Source organism: Vanacampus margaritifer, chromosome 14 (assembly GCF_051991255.1).
Source record: "Vanacampus margaritifer isolate UIUO_Vmar chromosome 14, RoL_Vmar_1.0, whole genome shotgun sequence".
NCBI classification, from domain to species: domain Eukaryota; kingdom Metazoa; phylum Chordata; class Actinopteri; order Syngnathiformes; family Syngnathidae; genus Vanacampus; species Vanacampus margaritifer.
In genome coordinates, this window is record NC_135445.1 from 301,494 (window position 1) to 324,604 (window position 23,111).

At 48.7% G+C, this 23,111-nt stretch overlaps 4 protein-coding genes across 6 annotated transcripts; all 4 read left to right on the forward strand.

Annotated features, from left to right (window-relative positions):
• The first annotated feature begins 125 nt into the window (after nt 1-125).
• On the forward strand, nt 126-4,772 carry slc31a1 (solute carrier family 31 member 1). Of its 2 annotated transcripts, none has more exons than XM_077543043.1 (5): nt 126-318; nt 2,296-2,480; nt 2,545-2,617; nt 2,704-2,872; nt 3,846-4,772. In XM_077543043.1, the coding sequence occupies exons 2-5, from the start codon at nt 2,298-2,300 to the stop codon at nt 4,045-4,047; spliced, it is 627 nt and encodes a 208-aa protein (XP_077399169.1). In that variant the 5' UTR covers nt 126-318; nt 2,296-2,297; the 3' UTR covers nt 4,048-4,772. The 2 variants fall into 2 exon arrangements, with proteins under 2 accessions (XP_077399169.1, XP_077399170.1); XM_077543044.1 differs by having other exon boundaries at nt 2,319-2,480.
• Nucleotides 4,773-5,422: 650 nt separating this feature from the next.
• slc25a46 (solute carrier family 25 member 46) lies at nt 5,423-10,467 on the forward strand. The gene is made up of 8 exons (XM_077542786.1): nt 5,423-5,846; nt 6,955-6,997; nt 7,110-7,167; nt 7,248-7,325; nt 7,815-7,915; nt 7,976-8,032; nt 8,554-8,611; nt 9,351-10,467. The coding sequence occupies exons 1-8, from the start codon at nt 5,567-5,569 to the stop codon at nt 9,966-9,968; spliced, it is 1,293 nt and encodes a 430-aa protein (XP_077398912.1). The 5' UTR covers nt 5,423-5,566; the 3' UTR covers nt 9,969-10,467.
• A 362-nt stretch (nt 10,468-10,829) lies between these two features.
• lmbrd2b (LMBR1 domain containing 2b) lies at nt 10,830-18,447 on the forward strand. 2 transcript variants are annotated; one of them, XM_077585984.1, is made up of 19 exons: nt 10,830-11,003; nt 11,848-11,996; nt 12,252-12,494; nt 12,555-12,646; nt 12,712-12,810; nt 12,914-13,081; nt 13,161-13,371; nt 13,652-13,726; nt 13,797-13,907; nt 13,982-14,165; nt 14,626-14,807; nt 15,715-15,848; nt 15,921-16,026; nt 16,211-16,308; nt 16,760-16,863; nt 16,957-17,003; nt 17,084-17,189; nt 17,922-18,051; nt 18,145-18,447. In XM_077585984.1, exons 3-19 carry the CDS (start codon nt 12,321-12,323, stop codon nt 18,206-18,208), a joined length of 2,085 nt encoding a protein of 694 aa, XP_077442110.1. In that variant the 5' UTR covers nt 10,830-11,003; nt 11,848-11,996; nt 12,252-12,320; the 3' UTR covers nt 18,209-18,447. The 2 variants fall into 2 exon arrangements, with proteins under 2 accessions (XP_077442110.1, XP_077442111.1); XM_077585985.1 differs by lacking the exon at nt 11,848-11,996.
• Nucleotides 18,448-20,241: 1,794 nt separating this feature from the next.
• On the forward strand, nt 20,242-22,862 carry LOC144063944 (protein phosphatase 1 regulatory subunit 3B-like). The gene is made up of 2 exons (XM_077585987.1): nt 20,242-20,478; nt 21,787-22,862. The coding sequence occupies exon 2, from the start codon at nt 21,825-21,827 to the stop codon at nt 22,590-22,592; it is 768 nt and encodes a 255-aa protein (XP_077442113.1). The 5' UTR covers nt 20,242-20,478; nt 21,787-21,824; the 3' UTR covers nt 22,593-22,862.
• Nucleotides 22,863-23,111: the final 249 nt, after the last annotated feature.

Below are 23,111 nucleotides of genomic sequence, written 5' to 3' on the forward strand. Positions count from 1 at the left end.
TCACGTGTTTTCGCCTAAGCCACCCGGCGACGTGGCTACAGTCAGGACACGCCTATTATTTACAGACGTCTTCCGATTGGTCCATTTATTCGTTGGCCCCTCCTGGCCGTGCTGCGCCATGACGTCACCGGCGGAAGTGGACCCTCCGTCCTCAGACGGCGACCAAAACCGACGACCATCAGGAACGCGCGACCACTTGCGTCCTTTTCGACAATTTTGCTCTTTTCTTCTCTCCACAAGTTTCCCTCCTCTCGACTCTTCCACTTTTTCGTCTGCGTCGTAGAAGAATTTGGAGAAGAGTTCCCGGAAGTCTTCCAGGTCAGTGGAGTTTGTTTTCGTGTCAGTGACCTCTGCATTACTTACGTCGTGACTAACTAGTTAACTAGCATGTTTATGTTAGTTAGTCGTTTAAGTCCAGTAGTCTGCTACCTTCAGATCAATGACATCATTGATTGATCAATCAATTTAGCTTATTAGCGGAACTCGATTTTATTTACAGAGAAAAAGAAGCTACTGCTGAAATGAAGTACTGTGCATAAATCAAATGAACGTAACATCATTTGAAAGCAATCAAAAATATGTATTACGTTTGATTGATTTCACCTTTATTTATCCTCATACGCCCTGCCGACTTGGCTAAGATGAAACCTAAAAATAACACGAACAACAACGAAACAAAAAACACCCAAAGCAATTTATCTGTATGTACACATAAAATCTAAAACTAAAATGGTTTAAAACAATAAAAAAAAAAACGAAAAAGAAATGCAAAGGTTGTCTGGTTAAGAGTAAAAGATGAAGTGTACTCTCTCCTGTCCAAAAACTAAATAAATAAATGAAAATCCTGGAATAATCAGTCTTCCATGTCTCACATGGAGCAAAAATATCAACCGGGACGACGGCGGGTTTTTCTCCCTCCCGCTGTTAAAGGGTGGGGCTGAGAAAATAATTTTAGAATGTCGAATAAAGAGCCACGCTCACGACCCTGGTGAGGTTAAGCGCTTCACAAAATGAATGCCTGAGAGACTTTTTTTCTGGGCTACACAGATTTTAAACGGAGCGCCAGCCCGAGCCCCCCTGGAGCGCCAGCCCGAGCCCCCCTGGAGCGCCAGCCCACCTTGTACATATAGAAACATCGTTTAACACGATCAACTGGGGTGTGTTGCGATATTACAGCCTTTGTTCTATTGTATTGAATCATCAAAGAAAACGTTGACTTGCTGACATCACTTCCTGTCACCGGATCAACTAAGCTTTCCTATAGGTCAAAGTTCGATGCACCGACAGTAAGCCTTCCTAGAGGTAAAAGGTTGATGCATGAGCAGTAAGCGCTCCTATCGGCCAAAGGTAGGACGATCGGCAGATAAATCATTCATCACTCGTTCCCTCGTCCCTGATCACTACAAAGGATTTATTTTTGTTTTGTTAAATAAGTGACAGATTTTCCAAACAGCCCTCGTTTGACTAAAGCCAGAGAAGCGGTCGCTCTTGTCCCAACAAAAGGACAACTTGTGCTTCATCCTCTGATTGACGAGCTCTGATTTGATTGGCTGCCGCCCTCTTTTTGCCTGCGGCCACTTGGCCAATCAAATTACAGCCGAGCGCCGCCTGCTCGCTGTCACGGAAGATGCGGCGTCATCATCATCGTCGTCATGGCGACGGCGATGAGGGCCTCTGATTGGCTGCTGAAGAACAAACGATGACGTCAACAGTTAGTTTGGACTTGCGAGTCATTTGAAATTTCGGCTTTTCAAAAAAAGACATTTTATGAACACCCAGCCAAGCCAGCTGCTGATTGGACCACACGTTCCCGTTTCCGTTTTCCTTCTGGACCTGCTTCAGTACGCGAGACTGCACATTTGCTGCAACTTGTTTTGTAAACATGAAATGGAGTTTCAGTTCAGTTTTTTGAAAAACATTTTCATTTTTCTTTTATTTCATTAATGAATAACTTGTAGTCACTTTTCTTCGTTTTTGTGAACTAAAAACTAGAACAAAAATATTCTGAAAAATAATAATCATTTTTAAAAAAGCAGGAAAAAAAGTGTTCAGAAAAACAAAGAATTCCCCCCCTCAAAAAAATGGAAGAAAATACAAAAAAACGAGAGAGAAAAATATTCTGAAAAACGTACAGATTTCAAGAAAAAAAGTGGATTTTTTTTCTCTGCAAAACACAAAAAAATCTAAAAAAAATAGGGGTAATTAAAAAAAAAAAAACTAGCCTTGACGCTTAAAAGTCAAAGACTGGACTGGACTCTGCTAAAGTGGACTTCCGCAAATGTTTGTGCGTGTCAGTCATGAACCACAGCTCGATGCAGATGAACCACGGCGACCACGGCAACCACGGCGGCCACGACCACGGCGACCACGCCCACGGCCACGCCCACGCCATGATGACCACGCCCATGCCCACCCACGGGGGCGGACACGACCACGGGGGCGGAGCCACCGGAGGGGGCCACGGGGGACACGGAGGCATGGTAGGCGTTGACATGCTAAATGCTAACGTGCCGGTCACACGCTAATGCTCCCGCGGTTGCCCAGGCCATGACCTTCTACTTGGGCTACCAAAACGTGGAGCTGCTCTTCAGCGGACTTGTCATCAATTCTGCCGGAGGTGACGTGACGTGACGCCATCTTGACTCCTCCTCCTTGTCCTGCCTTGACTTGACTCCTCCTCCTCCTGTTGTGCGCTCCAATCAGAAATGGTGGGCGCGTGCGTGGGCGTGTTCCTCTTGGCCGTCCTGTACGAGGGTCTGAAGATGGGCCGGGAGGCGCTGCTGCGGCGCAGTCAGGTCAACGTGCGCTACAACTGCATGCCGCTGCCGGGCACGGACGGCACCGTCCTCATGGAGACGCACAAGACTGTCGGGTACGCTCGTGCCAAAAAGTAGCTCACAAAAGTCTGCACACCCCTCACATTTCAAAATGACACGCTAAAACGTAGTCAGCGTACATTTACTGCTCCCTCAAAAGAAATGACAAAACAGCCGCTAACAGCTAAACCCCGGGCAACAAAAGTGAGCACACCCCTAAGTGTGAAAATGTCAAAAAAGAGATAAATAGAACTTTGTCTTTATTTATTTTATAAAACACTTTTTCCGAATTCAACTCAAAATGTCAAACTTTGCTTTTTACTTTGTAAGAACACAACTTGAGGTCATTAATACCTTGTAGTTCTACACATGGACTTTGTCAAAATAAGAATGCTTCTGCCTCATATTGCACTTAAAAGTGGTCTTCCTAAATCCTAAATGGCTGCATTAGACATTTTGTATTGATTTGTTTTTTTAATTTAATGGCAAAAGCGCTTTACAAAATAAAGACAAAGTACTATTTATCTTCTTTTTTTCTTTTGTTTGGGCTGATCCGATCTGTGAGTCAAATCCGAACCGTGACTTTTGTGATCCGTTACACCACTAATTAGACTATAGCTAAATTTCACCATTACTCACAAATCTGTTTAGAATTGTGGGCAATGGAGCTTTTTGCAACATGGCCCAGGTTGATCTCTTCTACTCTGCTGCCACCTGCTGGCCGTTTTTGTAATAACCATTGCTTCAAGCCTTCTCTTCAGGTCAGAGGCTGCAACAAAGCCTTCAGTATGCTCTAGATTAAACCAACAAAAAACTTATATCGTTGGGAGCAATAGAACGCATTTATACGTTTTTGGGAGCAAATGAATTCAGATTTAGGATTGTCTGTCAGACCGGTTTTGAGGTCCCGCCGCGGTACTTGTGTGCGGGTCAGGTGGTCAAGTTGCAGCCCACTTGCTTTTTATATTTCCTTGGCTTGTCATTGTGCGCTTACATGCTAAGACTGATGCTATCCTGTTGCGTTGTTAGGCAGAGGATGCTAAGCCCCTCCCACTTCCTGCAGACGTTGCTGCACATCATCCAGGTGGTGGTCAGCTACCTCCTGATGTTGGTCTTCATGACGTACAACGCGTACCTGTGCATGGCGGTGGCGGCGGGCGCCGGCGCCGGCTACTTCCTGTTCAGCTGGCGCAAGGCGGTGGTGGTGGACATCACGGAGCACTGTCATTAGCGCCGCTCGTCGTTGGCGCTTCCCGCCGTTGGCGCTTCATGTCATCGCTTTGGTTAGTCGGCGGAGACGCTAACAAACCTTGCTGTAGATGGTGACCACGCAAACCTCGGGAAGATCGCCAGCGAGGTCCAACTGTAGTTTGTAGCTTGATTTGCACGCCCAAGTTAGCCGCTAATTCATGGACGTTTTGAGAAAAAGTCTACACACTCATCTTATCATGTTAGTGCTTAATTATGTTAGTTATGAGTGTTTATTAATTGTGTTTTTAGTTTGCTCTCTCGTGCCATGACGTCAGATGCTAATGCTAACTAGCTGAGTCTAGTGCCGATGATAGCATAGCCAGCGACCAGTACACATTTTATCTATTTGTTTAGCATCTTTGACACAATCAGACTGACTCATTTGTAAAAAAAAAAAAATTGTATTCTTTTTTTCTGTATGTAATGAAGAGATGTGAAACCAATTTGTTTACTTTTTCGGAGGAGGTCGTGAAAGGTTAAACAGGCCTTAAAGACACACGCTGCCTTAACATGGCTAACAAGGGCGTCTCGTTTACATTCCACGTTTGTCATTTGACAAACGTGGCAAATTGTCTTCTTGCTGTGGACGAGTGAAGGGACCAATGTGATTGGTGACGTTAAGAAGAAAAAAAAAAAGGATGTATGCTGGAAAAAAAAAGGATGTATGCTGGAATCACTCAAACGAATAAAGTGTGTAAGTGTCAACATGTCTGCATTCTTGCCCACCCTTCATTAAAATCAGTCACATCTTTAAAATTGTTTAAAATATTTCCTAATCTGTCAAGTACGTGCGTGCGTCTATACTCATGTAACCGACCAAATACTATATAGTGTATATATGTATATGGAGAGAGTTCTGAGTCCACGTCACAATGAGGTCAAAATGGCGGCGAAAGGAAGCAATCTGGTCATTTAAAAGCATTTGATTTGGGATTGTTGTCATTTGATTTGTGACAATTATTTTGATTTCAAAATGTGATGAAATGTCGTTTGACTACTAAAACAATCTGCCTGGTTTGTATGCTAAATCTCAGGCAAAAGCGCTACAATACGTCGTCGTTAGTTTGTTTGCATTGCGAAATAATAGAAGCGCCTGGATTTTTTTTAATTGTACACACAAATTCACGTCTCTTTTTGATTTTATATCAAAATTATTTGTGTCGATTATTCCTATTCTTGAAGCGTTTTTTATTTTTTCTGATAACCATTTTTTTTGTTTTCTTTCTCCATTTTTCTTAGTTATTGTACTTGTTTGTTTTTATACATTCGAGGCCAGGAGGGGGGAAATCGTGACGCCCCAGTCCGCTAGGGAGCGCTAATCCGCTGAACCGCCACCATTAAAAGAGACGAGATCCACGCATCTTAACTTCCGGGTCAGAGTTAGCAGGTGACCACGGGTGACAGCAGGCCGCGGTCCGTTCGGGTCGTTCGTCAATGTTTGCAGGCTGACGATCTGCGTCCCGTCGCGGTGGTCCTCGTTCGTTCTCTCGGTCCTCCTCATGGCGTCCAGACGACCGGACAGCTTCGACGGGCTCGCGTACCGCGGCGGCCGGGACGAGCCTCACTACCCGGCGGCTTATTCGCTCAGGAGCGCCCAGGAGCCGCCGCAGCACCTCCACTGGGTCACCACGCCGCCGGACATCCCCGGCAGCCGCAACCTGCACACCGGAGAGCGGACGCCGCTGTTCGACGAGCCGCCCGGAGCGTCAGCGGTGGAGCGCGACTGGAACGCGGCGGCGGCGGCGGCGGCGGCGCAGGCTGGCGGCCCGCCTCCGCCTGGTGAGGAGCTTACCTTACCTTAGCTTAGCTTAGCTTATTTTAGCCTATCTTAGCTCACGTAAAATAGGTTAGGTTAACTACGTTATTCTTGTTTAGGTGACGGGAGTTGTCTTGATTTTGTTTAGGTTGCTGAGGTCGAAAGGCGGCCCGTTTCCTTTTGTTGTTGTTGTTGTTTCAAGCGACGATCAAAACAACACAAATAGATGGGATCAAATCAATGCACTTTTATAAGTTATTACAGACAAAAAGAAGTCCGCCATTGAACAGTTTTGGTTAGGGTTGTCCCAATTGGACTTGATTCTTTTTGTTTCTTCTTTCATTTAGTTGTTATCGGTATTGGTATGATAAAGGTCCGATTATTTCTCTTCAAGTCTCATGCCGCGGCTGTTGTTTTTTTTGGGGGGGATTTTTAGAATGTCCACGATGTCCTTTTAACAGGTTTGCCCAGCATCGAGCCAGAAGCTCCCTTTCATTGCCAATTAAAAATCAATTATTATTTTAAACTCTGTTATTAGGGCTGCGCAATTAATCAACATTCAATTTCAATTATTACACTCCACGATTACAAAATCAGTATAATTGTAAAAACGATTATTAATACCAGATTTTGAGTTGTTTAAATGTATGCATTTGCACCTTTTTTAAATTCTAAAATAACTAATTTAATATATTTAGTTTCATCCAAAAGGAACTTGTATAATTATAGTGTTTTAAAGAATTTTATTTGTCTTAATATTTTCCTTTAGTTTTTTTTTTACATTTAAACATGTTGCCAAAACTGTTGTGATTATTATTTTTCCCATAATCAAGCAGCCCAATCTGTTATTATCATAAAACGAAGTATATAAAATATGATTGGGAACAAAATGGTTAATAGCTGCAAGTTTCCACACATAACAGGGATGGATTCGCCCCTAAAAATCTCCAAATTGCTGACATTGCAAAAGTCCACAAATAATTGAAGCTTCCTCATAATTGCTATTTTAAGAAATTCAAAAGAAAGAAACGGTGAGTCGGGTTTAAAAAGAAAGAAAAGAAAACGAGTAATCCAGGATTTCGTTCATATGATCCAAGCATGACATTTGTTGTTGTTTTGTTGTGGTTGCAGAGCAGCTGAATCGTCTCACGGGCTTCGGGATCGGACTGGTCAGGTGATGATGATGATGATGATGATGATGACGATGATGATGATGATGATGATGATGACGATGACGCCATGTTGTGAGTACGATGCCGTTAACTGGCGCTTCTGCGGCCGTGCAGTCTGTTTGCAGAGAACGTGCTGACTCATCCGTGCGTGGTTTTTCGCCGGCAGTGTCAGGTGACCTTTGACCTCACGCCTCCTCCGCCTTGACCTCCGGCCGCGCGCGCCCACGACCTTTGCGTTTGTTTGTCCCGCAGGTCAACTACCAGGCGCGCTGCGACCACCTGACGCCGTTCAGCGCCCTCGCCGTCATGTACGCCATCAGCAAGGCTCAGGTATGCCAGCGCGCTCGCCACCGCCAAAACAAAAGTCGCATGCTGACGGAACCGCTCGGGTTCCGTGAGAAGTTCAGATGGGGAATTAGTGCAAAGATTTCCCACGGGATTTATTGAGTGTCATTAAATGAAGCGTAAAAAGACGCGCTGCATGCATGTTTGCAATTAGAACATGATCTCACAGCTTTGTTTTTGCTTTGTTTATTTAGTATTTTATTTGAATATGTCTTTAAAAAAGTTATTTTTTAGAAATTTGTATTTAATTCTAATGTAATTTAATAAAGTATAAATATGCGGTGAATGCAAATTATTCTGGAATTAAGACAAAAATAAATGGACCAATCGGAAGACGTCTGTAAATGAGTTTATAGCTGTGTTTTTTGTGTTTATATACTGAATAATTTTTTTTTTGTTTTTGTTCAATTTCTGTTACTATTTTCCGTGTAAATGCTCCAGTTGAAAAAAAGTGTTGGAATTGTTTCCGTTCAGGGTCCGAGAGCTTTGTGGAAAGGGATGGGCAGCACCTTCATCGTGCACGGCGTCACGCTGGGAGCCGAGGGGATCATCAGCGAGTTCACGCCGTTGCCACGGTAACCGCCGGCCCTTCTGGGTTTGGTGCGCCGCCTTAACACGCTGCGTTTTTACGGCAGGGAGATTCCTCACAACTGGAGCGGCAAACAGCTGGCCGGACACTTCCTGCTCAAAGGGTTTGTTTTGCACTTCCCTTTTTTTTGTGTGTGGGGGGGGTCAATCGCTTGAAATGTGTCGCACTTTGCTCTTCTCAAGTTTGCAAAGAGGTCGCAAAACGGCGTTTCTTTCCCACGACACGAGTGACCTGATTCGCGAGCCGTCATTCTTTTGCTTTGACTTGAGAGCACAAATTTGAGATGAAAACATTCCATGGCGGCAGAGAATTTGCTGGCAACGCGCAAATCCTGAACGGAGGCTTCCGGCTCTTTGGCTTAGCTTAATGCTAACAAACAATACAAAAGGCCAAAGACAGGCTACGGAATAGCGTCAGTGTGGTCATGTGATGACGACGCAACAGATATGCAAAGATGATTTGAGATGCGAGCCCCGGTCACGGAGCTACTTGAACTTGTATCTCAAGGCGGCAATTTCAAGAGAAGAAAGCAAACAAGTAAAAAGCGATTGCGCTTCCTTCCTTCATCAACCGGCTGAAAATCTTGCTTTTATTTTGACGCTGCGCACGACTTCCTGTTTGCAGTTTGACGGCGGCGGTGGCACTTCCTTTCTACTGCTCCAGCCTCATCGAGACCGTGCAGGTGACGATGTCTTCTCATTTCTTCTCATTGAGGTGCAAAGTTAAGTTGCGCAATTTTGCAAACTTTCCATGGGAATTTCTTTCTGTCCTAAGAAGACATCTATGCAAAATAAATAGATGGCTCTCCTTGCCCACGTGCGAGGGCATTACAGTCGCTTTTTCTTCTTCACATTACGTGACCGAATCCAGACTTTGACGATGCGAGCCCGAGGGCACTTTGACGTCGGTTTCAATCTTTCATCGGATGAGCGCGTCGAAGTCCGCGACATCTGAAGAAAATATTTCAAAATCAATAACACACATTCCCGTGCAAATATTCCTTTTTGACTTTTGTTTCCTGGTCTTAAATGAACCCCTTCAAACCCATAAATGCTTGCAGTGGCCTTGACATATTCTCGTGTCCGAAGCAATAAAAGGCATCATTTGGATGATGTCAGCACTTCATGATTGGATCTTAACTAGTTTCATGTTAAAATGTTGCGTCTAAGCTTGGTAAGTTTAAAACAACCATATTGTTTATCCTGGTGTCCGCAATAACCACTAAAAACGTGTGATGTCGTCTTCAGTCCACAGCAGGTGGAAAAATGAATGCGCTTTGCATGAATTGTGGACACAATTTGAACTTTTCACTGGCGAAAAACGTCGGCGTGCGTCGCGTGTCCCTTTAAAGAAGCAAATTGCAAGCGGCCGAACTCAAGCGTGCACAAAGGACGCTGACGTGACCTGCCGTGACCCCGCAGAGCGAGATCGTGCGCGACGAGTCGTCGTCGGGGCTGCTGGACTGCGTGCGCGAGGGTCTGGCCCGCCTCCTGGGCGTGGGCGCCCCCCACAGCCGCCGGCTGCTGCCGCTGAGCTGCCTGCTGCTTCCCGCCGTCTGCCACGCCGTCCTGCGCTACGCGGTGGCCGCCGCCGTGCAGCGCCTCGCCCTGTGGCTGCACCGGCGCGCCCGCAAGCGGCGGCAGGGCCCGGCCGAGGACCCGCTGGAGGCCCACTTCCCGGAGCTGGCGGCGGCGTGGCTGGGCTCGCTGGCGGCGGACGCGCTGACCTTCCCGCTGGAGACGGCGCTGCACCGCCTCAGCCTGCAGGGCACCCGCACCATCATCGACGCCACCGACGGCGCGGCGGCAAAGAACGGCGGCGGCGGGGGCGGCGGCGGCCCCCCGCTGGTGCTGCCCGTCAACACGCAGTACGACGGCGCGGCCGACTGCTTCCACTCCATCCGCCGCAAGGAGGGCGGGGCCGCCTTGTACCGCGGCTTCGGGGCGCTGCTGGCGCAGTTTGCGCTGCACGGCGCTTTGCTGGCCGCCGCCCGGACGCTTTTCAGGCTGCTGCTGCTGGAGGGCAAAGTGCAGGGTTAGAGGTCGCGCCAGCATCCTCCACAAAAGCGCCGCTGGGCGTGTCCATATTTGGCTGTGAGGAACAAATGACAGCGCTTCAAATTGCTGGTTTTGTTGGCTTTTCTTTTTTTTTTGTGTAATGTGAGGGACGTGTCGGGCGGGCAAGCGTGGGTGCAACATTTCCATCCTCACAAGTGCTACCAAACTTGTTTTTCTTTTCTTTGCTGATATGAATTCCACATAATTGTCATTTCCAACTTGAAAAGGAAAACGTTGCGTGTTGGACGTGCGCATGCGATCTCGACGGCTGACGACGAGATTCCGCCGTCCGCTACATTTGTTTAGTTGAGCACAAAAGCCGGAATTCTTCACCATGTCACTTCCTGTCTGTGTGTGAACGCATGAAGCCAATAATATTTTATTTGTACAAAGTTGTCCTCCAACCAAAGTAGAAAGCAACAAAGAATAAATTATTGTCGTCTTGTTTTTGTCAAATATTAAAATTCTAATCAAAACGTCACATCTCTCTTTTCTTTTTTTATTTAAATAATATTGTCTTGCAGCTGCAAATTGTTCAACCCAAGACACAATTAGGACCGCCTCCTCATTTGAATAACATTTCATGCTGACAGCAGAGCCTTTTAAGTTATTGGCATTTCATTATATTGATCTATTTTTGTATTTATTTCCACATTTACTTTTATATTTTGAATCTCATTTTTAATTTTTGTATTAATTTTTACTTATTTTTTGTTGTTTTTTATTTCCATTCATATTTTTTTTAATCTGTTTTTATTGATTTTTTTGGGGTCCTCCATAGAACACAAGCAAATTAGTTTTTAAGAGAAGGCCAGTACTGCGCGTGCGCGTCTGCTAGAGTGACGTCATCCCCACCCACCCCCACCTGGCCAACCCGGATGTGTCGGGCCGATGACAGCTAGCGTTCCGATGTGTGTTGTTTGTGCGTCCTAGGTCGGTTTCTTTCAAGTTCAGGCGCAGGTGAGCGTTCAACGAGGTCACGTGATCAGTTCGATTCAAGCGGACGCAAAAGGAACGGTAAGAGTCCAAACGTCTCCGGTTGCTTTTATGCTAGCGAGTTAGCAGGATAAATCCTCAATCGTTTTTCTTCTCACTTCGTCTGTTACGGTCGGATTTCAATATGCTGCCTGCTTGTAAACGTTCACGCCGAGCTACTGAATCTTTTCAATAACGTCGTCAATAATCGCCTGATGACGTCAGCAATGATGTTGCCGAACGAGGAGCGTTAATGAGGGTTGGCCAAGATGGCGGCTTGATGAGACGTAGTCTGTCGAGCTCTTAGCGCAAAACGCGATTGCGTTATATTTCCGGGTCAAAGTGGCGTCAATTCCCAAATATTCTGGACCTCACCGTGACAACCGTTGGAAGCGCGATCCATTGAAGATGCCGAAGTCAGGAAGAAGAAGTGAAAGGGGCGGGGAACGTGAAAGTCAAGCTAATGCTAATGCTAAGATTGCGATGCACAGCTTTTGACTTTTATTTTCAGGTGTTTTGGGGATCTTTTGGTCTTTTGTTTGTTTTTGCTTTTTCTTACAAAACAGTTTTTCTGGGGAAGAGAAAAAAAAATCTTGTTGTTTTACTTTTTGTACAAATGATCAAATAAAAAGGCTATTTTGGTAGATATTGTAAAATGATGTGTTTTTCTTATTTTTGTAGGAAAAAAGGTCCAAACAACTCTAGTTTTGTTTGAATTTGTGGTTATCGTTCCCTGGTCATTATTTTTACTTGTGCTAATCTTGACAATGTATGTTTCATCTATCTAAAGCTAATATCTTTATTAAGTTGAAGCTTTCTGAATGGATCTTTCACCAAATGCTACGAAATGTGACAAAACGCAAAGCCTTGTTTGTTCTTGCCAAAGAGTTGAGGACGAACCTCGTCTACTTCCAAGAGATTCGCTCGCTCGCTTGCAAAGGATCCCAACTTGTGGAAATCACAGCGGGGGCGTAACGGCGACTGCTTCTCTCATGGAACAAAACACTCAGCTGGAGTTGCCGCTTTGAAAAACAGGTACGATGGAGACGTTTGTTTTACTGAATGCGAGGCAGCTGCCAAACGATACTATTTAATGATCAAGTAAAAGTAATGTGAACGGGTCGAACAAAAAATGGGAAAATGATCCTCTTTTTATGCTGATTGAGGATTTATCCTTACGCTGGTTTTCCGAATGCTGTTTTATTGATCGGAGGCCGTTTCAAGATAACAGCATGGATGAAAAATGGCCTTCCGGAAGAAAAAGTCTTTGTTTGTTGATTCTTTTTTTAGGTGTTTGTGGTTGGTTGTGGGCGTGGCCCGTGGTTGGTTGTGGGCGTGGCCCGAGGCCGGCGCGTCAGGATGAGCGGGGCGGCGCTGGCGGTGGAGATGGTGGTGGTGTTCTTCCTGGCGCTCTTCCTGCTGCACCGCTACGGCGACTTTGGCAAGCAGCAGCGCATGGTTCTGTTCGGGACGCTGCTGGCCTGGTACCTGTGCTTCCTCATCGTCTTCATCCTGCCGCTGGACGTCACCACGGTGGGTCCCGCCTTCGCTGGCGGCGTGCCGAGCGCCCGTCTCATCTGTGCCGTCTTGCAGACCATCTACAAGCAGTGCAAGATGGATCACGCCGCGGGCCCGCCCCTGTCCAATCGCACGTCAGGAAACGCATCGGCGCCGCCCACTCAGAGGTCGGTGCGCTCCGTGCGTCCGGGTGACGCAAATGACGTAATCCCGCTTTTGTTTCCCACCGCAGTGCGCAAACGGCGTGCTACAAGCCGTGGAGCTACATCCCGGACGGCGTCATGCCCGTCTTCTGGCGGGTGGTCTACTGGACCTCGCAGTGCCTCACCTGGTCAGTACGCCGAGCGCGCCGACTGGGCGCTGGACGATGATTGGCGGGCGGGCTTTGTGGGCGCCGATGGGTGGACTGACGGCGCCTGTCCGACGTTGTCCAGGTTGCTGCTGCCGTTCATGCAGTCGTACGCGCGCTCCGGCGGTTTCTCCATGGCCGGCAAGGTCCAGACGGCCCTGATCGAGAACGCCATCTACTACGGCAGCTACCTGCTCATCTTCGGCTCGCTGCTCATCTACGTGGCCGTCCACCCCGAGTGGCGCCTGTCCTGGTCAGAGCCGCGCGCCCTTTCGGCCATTAGCCGAGGCTAACGCTAACGCCAGCGCGCGGATGTGCGCGGCCGCCGGCAGGTACGAGCTGCAGACCATCGGCATCACGGCGGCCAACACGTGGGGTTTGTTCCTGCTGGTTCTGCTGCTGGGCTACGGTCTGGTGGAGATCCCGCGGTCCTACTGGAACGCCTCCAGGCACGGACACTTGCTCCTCAAGACCTACTTCAAGGCCTCCAAGCTCATGACGGAGAAGGCGGACGCCGAGGAGAACCTGGAGGACGTCATGGAGGTCAGTGCGGGCGGGCGGGACCAACGCCGACGGCCGTTAAGCGCGCCAAAAGTTGACGATTGGCAAAAAAAACACAAAAGAAATTGAGAACGATTCTTCAGTAAACGCTTCCTTTTCAACTCCCAACTGGCTGCGGGAAATTGAAGTTCAAGACAAAAACAAGCCCGCGGTGTCATTGATGACATCATCGATGACATCATCGATGGTGAAAATCTTTGCTGGCCGCAGCCTCGTTTTGTTCCAAAAGCTGAAATGCTTTTTCTTCTTCGTTCTCGTTCAGGAGGTGCGAAAGGTGAGCGAGGCCGTCAAGTACAACCATCCTCTGCGGAAGAGCGTCGACACCATCCTCAGGAAGGTGAGTCGCGCGCGTCTCCCCCGCCCTCGCCCTCGCCATCCCTCACACCCGCGTCCCACACGCCCCTCAGTGCCCCGCGGACTACCAGGACAAGCTGGGCCGCAACATGGACGACTACGAGGACTTTGAGGACAAGCAGACGTTCCCCAGCGAGAGGAGTCTGGTCAAGCTTCACAAACGGGTGAGGGGGGCGTGGCCTGCGTCCGGCGGAGCGCCGCCAGCTAGCGTGCTAACGCGTGGAGCGCTAACGTGCAGGTGATCTACGCCGTCCAGCGGCACAAGCGCACGCGCGTGCAGTGGCACATGCTGCTGCAGGACGCCTTCCACCTGGAGGACGTGGCCCGGAACGAGAGCGGCGCCACGCGGCGCTTCGTGCGCGCCTTCCCCCCCGCCGACACCCCCGGCTGGTTCTGCAGATACGTCTACACGCCCACCGCAGGTACGCAGACGCGCAAATGTCACACAAAGCCGCTCCCCGATCTCAAATCAAGTGTCAACAAAACCCAGGCAGGCTGCTCACTTTTTCTTTCTTTTTTTTAACAAGTGGACGCAATGTGCTGCTTTGTTTACAAATATGCATCATTATTAAGTGTTTAATTTCTACACATATTGAAGGCAAGTTGTTGTTGATGTTGAACAAATCGGAAACATGACCAATGATGCCGTTTCCGACCAAGTAGCGTCTCAAATGTTGTCCAATTTGGGAGGTTTTTCGGGAGGAGCAAAATGGCGGCTTCAAAAGTCTCGTCCTATCCAGTCACGTATTGAGATGAGCGTTTGTGGCAAGATGGCCGTCTGCCAGGATGGACGGAGACGCATTCGGGAAACCCAACGTCCCGGTTGCAAAAGTTGCAAAAAGGACGGCTTTGAAGGCGCCCATGTTGTGGTTTTGCCTTCAGAGTGGTACTGGGAGTGCCTGCTGAAGCGCGGCTTCTACCGCGTGCTGTCGGTGGTCCTGGCGCTGTTCAGCGGCGCCGTGGTCTGGTCCGAGTGCACCTTCTTCAGCACCAAGCCCGTCCTGTCGCTCTTCGCCGTCTTCATCCAGCTGGCCGAGCGCGACTACAACTACCTTTACATCCAGGTGAGGGCGCACCTGGCCGGCGGGCCAGCGACTCCGCCCACTTCAAGGTGGGCGTTGGCTTGCGTCTGCCGCCGCCTTCAAAACACCGCCAATTTCAGGACCAAAATGTCAACTTTGAGGGCGGCGGTGGCCTGGTACGGATACAAATCGTTTTCACATCGTCAAATATTTTACTGGCCCGCTTTTTATTTGTGTCGCCGTCTGTGTTTACGGTCAATAAATCCTTTTTTTCCTTCAAACAATCCTAACTTGTCATCTGACGATGAACATTACAAAAAAAAAAGGAAAGACGATTCCACATTGAATCGATTTCAGCAGCAAAAATCTGCTGGCTGATTGTGAAATACTTCTTCTTTGAAATGTCGTGTCAAACAAAATAGCGTGCTGCCATCTAGTGGCCGGTGGAAGAAAGGCAGCGTTTCAGAGTTCCACGAAGGCCAAATTGTGGTCATTAATGAAAACTTGCAAGAATCCTGGGAAGGCTTCATTAGGGCGCCACCAAAACGTGCCGCATAGTTGCTCAAAATGGCGTTGCAATATTTAACGTGCCTGAAGAAGCGACAATTTTTATGATTCCATTTTTCCACGTAACAAAATAAGCAAACTTCATGTATTCGTAATCAATTGTAATTCCCGCTCAATAATGTGCAACTATTGGATGGCGGTTCACATTTTAGTGAACGTCAAATTCAGATCAAAGCCTCAAATTGCGAATGAAACTTTTTTGCATGTCTTGACGATATTGCGATTATGGATCTCATTTTTTGATTTGGTGATAAAGCGTCACGAAAATGAGACGTGACTTTTGTGTGAGCGCGGAAGCGTTTGCGTGCCGGATCCAATCGGCCTGCGCTGTCCCGCCTCGGCTTGCCCGCTAACCCGCCGCTGTGCCGTGCGTGTCCACCAGGTGGCGTGCTTCATCACCATCTTCTTCCTGTGCTCGTGCGTCTACTCCACCGTCTTCCGCATTCGCGTCTTCAACTTCTACTACCTGGCGCCGCATCACCAGACGGACGCGTACAGCCTGCAGTTCAGCGGCATGTGAGCCAGCCGCGCCTTCACCCCCCCTGCCTCCAGATCGCCTTTGACTTGGGCCCGCCTCTTCCCCTTCAGGCTCTTCTGCCGCCTGACGCCGCCGCTGTGTCTCAACTTCCTGGGGCTCATCCACATGGACGCCGCCATCTCGCACCAGCACAAAGAGCAGACGGCGTACACCTCGGTAAGCCGTCGTTTGCCGTCGTTTGCCGTCGTTTGCCGTCGTTTGTCGTCGTTTGCCGTCGTTTGTCGTCGTTTGCCGTCGTAAGCCGTCGTTTGCCGTCGTTTGCCGTCGTAAGCCGTCGTTTGTCGTCGTTTGCCGTCGTTTGTCGCCGCCGCCGCCTTGACGTGTTCTTCCCGTGTGGCAGATCATGGGCTCCATGCGCGTGCTGTCCTTCGTGGCCGACGGCTTCTACATCTACTACCCGATGCTCATCGTCATCTTGTGCATCGCCACCTACTTCAGGTAAACCGACAAACCGAAACCGGCGGCTCATCGGCGGCCGCTCGAGGCAAATTCTGCCGACGGCAGCAAAAATTGCTCAAAATGACGATGACGGCACCAAAAGGCCGTTTTACAAATGGGTCCAAAACAGCATTTTTTTCTGGTCCCTCCATTTCAAATAAGCGGCATTTGTTTGGTACCGTCGAAAGTTTCAAGTGGGTTTGAAAAATGAAGGCAATGAAGTTGAACTTTGCACTTTGCTTAAATCGTGTCCTGCTCAGACCAGGAAGGAGGAGGAGCTTCGGACCGCCGACGGTCACTTCTCGACGCGGCCAATTCACGTCAAAGCGGCCGATTGGCTGCCACGTTTCTCACGGGACGTGATGCGCTCCAATTGCATTCGGGAAGCGAAAGCGAGCCTCGTTATTCGCCGTCTGTCAAACGTTTGTTTTCTTCCCGCGTCTCGCCTCAGCCTGGGAACGCGTCTGCTCAACCTGCTGGGCTTCCAGCAGTTCATGGGCGACAGCGAGCTGACGTCAGACCTGGTGGACGAGGGCAAGGAGCTCATTCGCCGAGGTGGGTGCCGCCTCGCCGCTAGCACGCCGGCGAGCGAGCGCCGGCCGCGCTGACCCGCCCACCTGCCGGCGCGTGTGCTTTGTTTGCCCGCAGAGAAGCGAAAGCGCCAGCGGACGGAAGACGGCGAGAACAGACGGCGCGTGAGTGGGCCGGCCGACCTCGTTGACGGCGTTCGGCGTTGACGGCGTCGACGGCGTTGACGGCCATGCGTGTCTTTCAGGAGTGGAAGGAACGCTACGGCAACGGCAGGGAGGAGCCGAGCGCCAGGGGCCGCAACAGCCACGAAATGAAGGAGACGGGCTACGCCCACCACGCCAACAACACGCGTCAGTTTTCACGCCTGCTTTTCACGTCACATGATGGATTTTTTTTTTTACAATTCTTAAAACCGACGAGAAGTTTTCAAATGTCCGAGAAATTTGCTGGCGGTGCAAAGGTCGTCTGAGCCGCGAGAATCCCTCCAAAAAACGACCGCGAGTGAACCGTCAAATTCCATCAACAACTTGCGATGGCCGTCGATCGTCGCCCGTTTGGATTCACGACTTCAGTTTGAGTTCAACTTTGTTCCCAATTCAATTGACTTCGTTTCCATCCAATATTGATCAAGTTGCGATGGAAATGAAATAAATAATATTTACTAATCGAACCTGAGCTGGCAGTTGTCAGCCGGCGATTGCGTCGTGCGGGTTCTTCAATTTCAGTTGCAAAAGTTCAATTTCTATTAAAAAATGTATTCAGTTGAATTGAATTGCAATTCAAATTAAAAAATCGATTTCATTTCAAAAATTTCAATTCAACATTTTCAATACAATTTTAGTTTAAAATGTTATTTCGTTCTTTCGAAGAAATGAAAGAATCAGAAACAATTGCCCCGAATCGACACACACAAAAAGTAAATACATCAAAAAAGTCAAGACAAACGAAATGACATCCAAACAGTCGAGACGCTTTCAGAGTAGCAATGAAAGAAAATAATTGCTGCCGAAAAGGCGCCGTTCGCCGGCAACCTGCTAGCGTGCGTCCGTTAGCGTTGACGCTACGTTGCCTTTGCGTTTCAGCCGCCAAGTACCTGTGCCGGTCCGCCACGTGGGCCGAGCGCGACTGCTCGGAGCTTCTCCGGGACCAGGAACCTCTGGACTTCAACGCCGACTCGCTGGCGGACGACGACGAGCCGCGGGATGCCGGCAGGTAAAGGCGCCGGCACCGGCCGCTTTCCGCTTGCCTTCTATCGGCGGGTTGTTTTTATTGGCTGGTTTTGTCTCACTCGTCGTTGCGCTTCAGACCCGCCGGCGGACGCTACCTGTCCATGTCGTCGTCCCGCAGCGGCATTTTTGACGACGTGTGAGCTCCGAGACGGCGCCAGCCCGACGCCCGCACCCGTCCCACTTTGGCCAAGTGGAGCCGCCGCTTGTTGCACGAGGTCGACGGCGGCCGAGCCATCCCAAGTTCCCGCTCGTGTTTTGTCTCGTGCCAGCCACGCAAGCTCGTTTTTGTAGGATGTAAATATTGATTGATATCGATTGGAAATATTTATGGATGTTTGTTTGTGCAGTCCAATGTCAATAAAGCTGGTCAGTCACTGTTTGCGTGCGCCGACGAGGCGGACGGCGTCTTTGGCTTCGTCTTCGGCTTCGTCTTCGGCGTCTTTGGAAAGCATTTGCAAAAGTTGCCTTTCCAAATCCCCGTCGGTTCGAATGCTTGCTGAAAAGGTCAAGTAAGCCTTTAAAACGCTTCGTGTGCCCAAACTGTAAATCCACTTTTATAAAACGACTTTTTATAAAACGACGAGAAAGCCTGCTACAAAATGTGTATTTTGAAACCCGATTTTGCGACCCGAACCTGAGTCTAAAGTCCTACTTTGAAACTGTAACGCAAGTTTGAAGTCATCGACCTCGTTTGGAACCCGAGTTCAATCCGTCATTTTCAACCCCAATCTGACGTGGACAGCCTCAAGTGAATTTAAAACACGGCACGTTTAACTCGAACCCTACGTTGAAAGCCGAAAACCAAAGTCGAGTAAGGGTTGCAAACTGGGCTTACGTTTCCGAATCGCTGCCCGAAGTGAAGGTTAAAACTTCAAATGAGGGTTTTTAAACTTGCCTTTCAGACAAATGCAAGTTTTAAGACCTCGGGTGACGTTTCAAATGTACGCTTGAGCTTTCTACGAAAGGTTCCAATCTCGGGTTCGGCGGCATGTGTGGACCTTGAGACGGACGGAGTTGGTCAAGATGGGCCTGATGGAAAGGACGTGGCATTCACAAAGGAGCCACCAGAGGGCGCTTGATGTGCGCAAAATCTGAATATTTTTCTACATCAGCTCCAAAAGGAACTTGCATTAATTAGAAAGAAATTCGTCTTCATATTTTTTTACATTTCTTTGATTTGTACCAAAAATCCTAATTGCAATTAGGACCAAATTCATCATGATTAATATTCATAATATACTTGCTGGTGCTTTTCTTTCTGCGTAAAAAAAGTTTCCTCTTTGCAATCGAATTGACCCCCAAAGCGTTTTGAACAGCACGTTAGCTTAGCGTTAGCTTAGCGTTAGCTTAGCGCTGGCTTCCATCCACTTGATGCAAGCGACTTTGCAACGAGCGGCCAATGGCGCGAAAGTTTGCTCGTGTTAGCAAAGCGGTGCATTTCCCTTGGCGTCCATTTGTTCTTGTTCGAATAAAAACAATAACGTCTTTATTCCCAACGCTTTTTCCTGCTGAGAGCGCCAAGGAGGCGGAGCCGACCCCAGGTGACTAAATGGATTGAAATTCGCAAACGCTAGCAAAAAAGAGTCTTTTTCAACCTGCACTTACATTCTATTTGTGTGCAGCACAACAGCTAAATGCTGCTTCACCAAATTGTGTTGACACCAAAACGTAAAGTGCCCTTTCGCACCCAGATGGTGCGAAAGGGGTTAGTTGGCGCGGAGGGGCGTGGCCAGTATGTGTAAATTTGCATATAGCCACATGACTTTTGACACCTGTGGCTATTTTGAGCTGCTGGCATTTAAGGACACGTGGACATGTGGATCTTCTGTTGACCTTTAACCTGCACGCAAATATTGACCACTTACTTAACAAGGGCTCCAAAATGGCATCATTTGTTCAACGCTTATTTGCTGTCTCGTGTCAGGTTTTGTAAGAAGCACATTTGGTGGACTCCAAGCGTCCCTGCCCGCTGACGTTTCGCTCTTCACCTTTGACCCTCGCACGCCCCCTTCGGAAAGCAGGTGGCGTGACGTCACGATCACTCGGCCGGGGCCTCTCCCGATTGGTCGCTCGGGGCTGGCCACGTGTCGCGCGAGTGTCTCGGACCGGAAGCGATCAAACTGCGCGTCCTCGCAAGTAGACGTTCAGCGACAAGTGGACGCACGCACGCACGCACGCACGCACGCCGGGCCGCGCAGGTAAAAGAGGGACGCGCGCGCGCGTGCGCTTGACTTGCAGACGCGAGGTCACTCGAGGTCAGCTGATATTTGGGGGGCGGGGACTGGAAGGTTGTGCAGGTGGCGATGAATTGTTTGGCATGAGAGCAGCAGGATCGTTTTCAAGACGACGCGAGCGCTTCTTCCAAATTTCTTTTCATTCCTGAAGCAATTTGGGGCTCGACATTTGAGAGGTGAGTTGGTTTCAAACTTTTCGGCAGTCCGAAACGCTTCACGCAAGCAGAGAGAGAAAACGAAAAACTTCAAGTCACAATCGTCGTGGGCGTGAAGAGAAATGTGCAAAGATGCAAACTTAAAACGAGTAGTTTGTTCGTTTTTATCCAATTCAATTGATTACCAGAATAATTGACGCATTAAAATATGACCAAAATCACAGCACACGTTCCAATGTCCATTTATTCTGATAAGTAGGTCGTGAAATACAAACATTGACCAGAAGATTGCGCAATAGGACGCAACTGAGGCCTTCGGGTTCCGCGGCTCACAAGTATGGACATACCTGGCGTGCGTGTGCTCAACCTTCTATACAAGGTGAATAGTTTAAAATAATAATAAAAAAGTTCCTTACTTCACGAAAGCCCCAGTGGCGACAGGAAGTGGCTGTTGGAGCCACTTCCTGTGACGTAGGAGATAAATTATGCTTGCTTCATGACAAGACTGAGAAGTGTTTATATGAAGCACATTTTTATTGACAAAATACAAAATTAAACCGGTATTTATATGTACGACATCAAATGTTTTTATTATGGGAGTCGGGCGATTAACATTTTTAATCATAATTAATCGCATGACTTCAATAGTTAACTCTGGATTAATCGCAAATTTTAAATCTGTTCTAAATCGTACAATCATTTTTTCCCGAAGTTTTCGTACTCTTGTTAACATAAAAGTGGGGGGGGGGACGTTTAACGAATTGCAATACGGCTGCATGTCTTAGTCATTGATACAGTCATTATTAAAATTGAGATAAAATGATAAAGTCGTACAGGAGTGTGATATTGATTTGTGTTGGTCATTTTTCTGCCACTAGAGGGCATAATTGCATTTTTCATAATTGCTTTCTTTTCATATTAAGAGCGATCTCATCTGTAACATAAAAATAACTTTTCAATTTTTTTGAATTGTCAAATCCAATTGACCCCAGTCTCCACAAATATATGCATTATTATTATTATTATCATTTTGACGTGAACGTGTCCGCTGCGATGCGACTTGATTTCCCTCCCAAGTTTGGGGCGGTCATTAATTGCGCGTAAAGAAAAAAAGAAAAGAAAAAGTGGTGTTAAAGGAAGTGACGTTGCCAGCCGTTTTTATACCTCAATCTGTTCTTGTATTTCAAACATTTGAATGAGGCGGCGCCATTTTTGTGGGCGTCGTTGCTGAAAGGCGCCGTCGGCCGGCGGGAATAATCCAAGTGACGTCATCCGACGTTGTCGCGAAAGCTCAAGCAAAAGTTTTTGCCCTGTGTGTGTTCCTCACAGCGATGCTAAGCTAACACGCTAAGCCAGGCGCCGCCAACATGCCGACGGACGTGGCGCTGCCCCTCCTCCTGTCTCCGGAGGACTTTGCGTACCGCAGCCCGACGGGCCGGCGCCACGAGCGCGCCTCCAGGAAGGCCAAGAAGCAGGTGACCTTCGCCGACCATCGAGGTTTGCCCCTTGCCAGGGTCAAGCTCTTCTCCCACTTCAAGGACGCCATCCGCATTCCCGCCAACGTCCGCCTGACGCCCGACAGCCCGGCCAGCCCGGACGCCGACGCCGAGCGGCTGGTCCTGGACTTCAGCCCGCCGGCGTCCGACTACGTCCTGTTCCGCCGCAGCCTGGACAGGAAGTGCGTGTGCCTGGAGAAGTGCGTGCTGAAGGAGCGGACCCTGGCGGGCACGGTCAAGGTGAAGAACTTGTCCTTCGAGAAGCGCGTGCGTCTGCGCGTCACCTTCGACTCGTGGCAGAGCCACTCGGACGTGGAGTGCGTCTACGTCCGGGACGCGTACCCCGGCGCCTCGGGCGACACCTTCTCCTTCAGCCTGGCCCTGCCGCAGCCGCTGGCTCCTCGCCGCCACGTGGAGTTCGCCGTCTGCTACCAGGTGGCCGGCGCCGAGTATTGGGACAGCAACCATGGGCACAACTACCGCATCGTCCGGGCCAAGGACAAGCGTCAGCGGGACGGCGAGCGCCACTTGGACTCGGGCATCCCCTTGGACGCTTTCGGGAGCCTCACGTGCGGACACGGCATCCTGCCCGAGTGGCCCAGCTACGCCGGATACGAGAACGTCGGCCCCTACTACTGAAGGGCGCCGGAAGCCGTCGTGCTTTGGTGAATGGAGAAACCGAACGCCGCTCGGTGATGTCGTCAGATGTGACGCGACTTTCTCAAGGTCTTTGGAATCCAACAAAATGTTTTAAATGAATGAAAGCCTTCTTGATAATAAAGACAAGCGCTTTTAAATGTGTTGAAGATCATCAACGTCACGTGACCACTGGATTTCGCAATGGTTGTTTTTCTTAATTGTTTTTATTGGATGAAAATAAACGTTTTGATCTACTTGCTTCCGAATGCACTGCAAGGCCATGTGGTGACGTCACTTCCAGGTTAACCTACTTTTGATCTGCAGTGACACGCGATGGCCACTAGAGGGCCGCTGAAGTCACATCAAAAGTATACTTTAAAAATGTTCATAACACGTGACATTCTGTGTGATCGTTTCGTCTAATGTACGAAGACTTAATACTGCCCAAGAAAAGAACAAAAGCAGAAAATGGAGTAAAGAATCAACTAATGGAAACCGGAAGTAGCATACTGTAGAGTA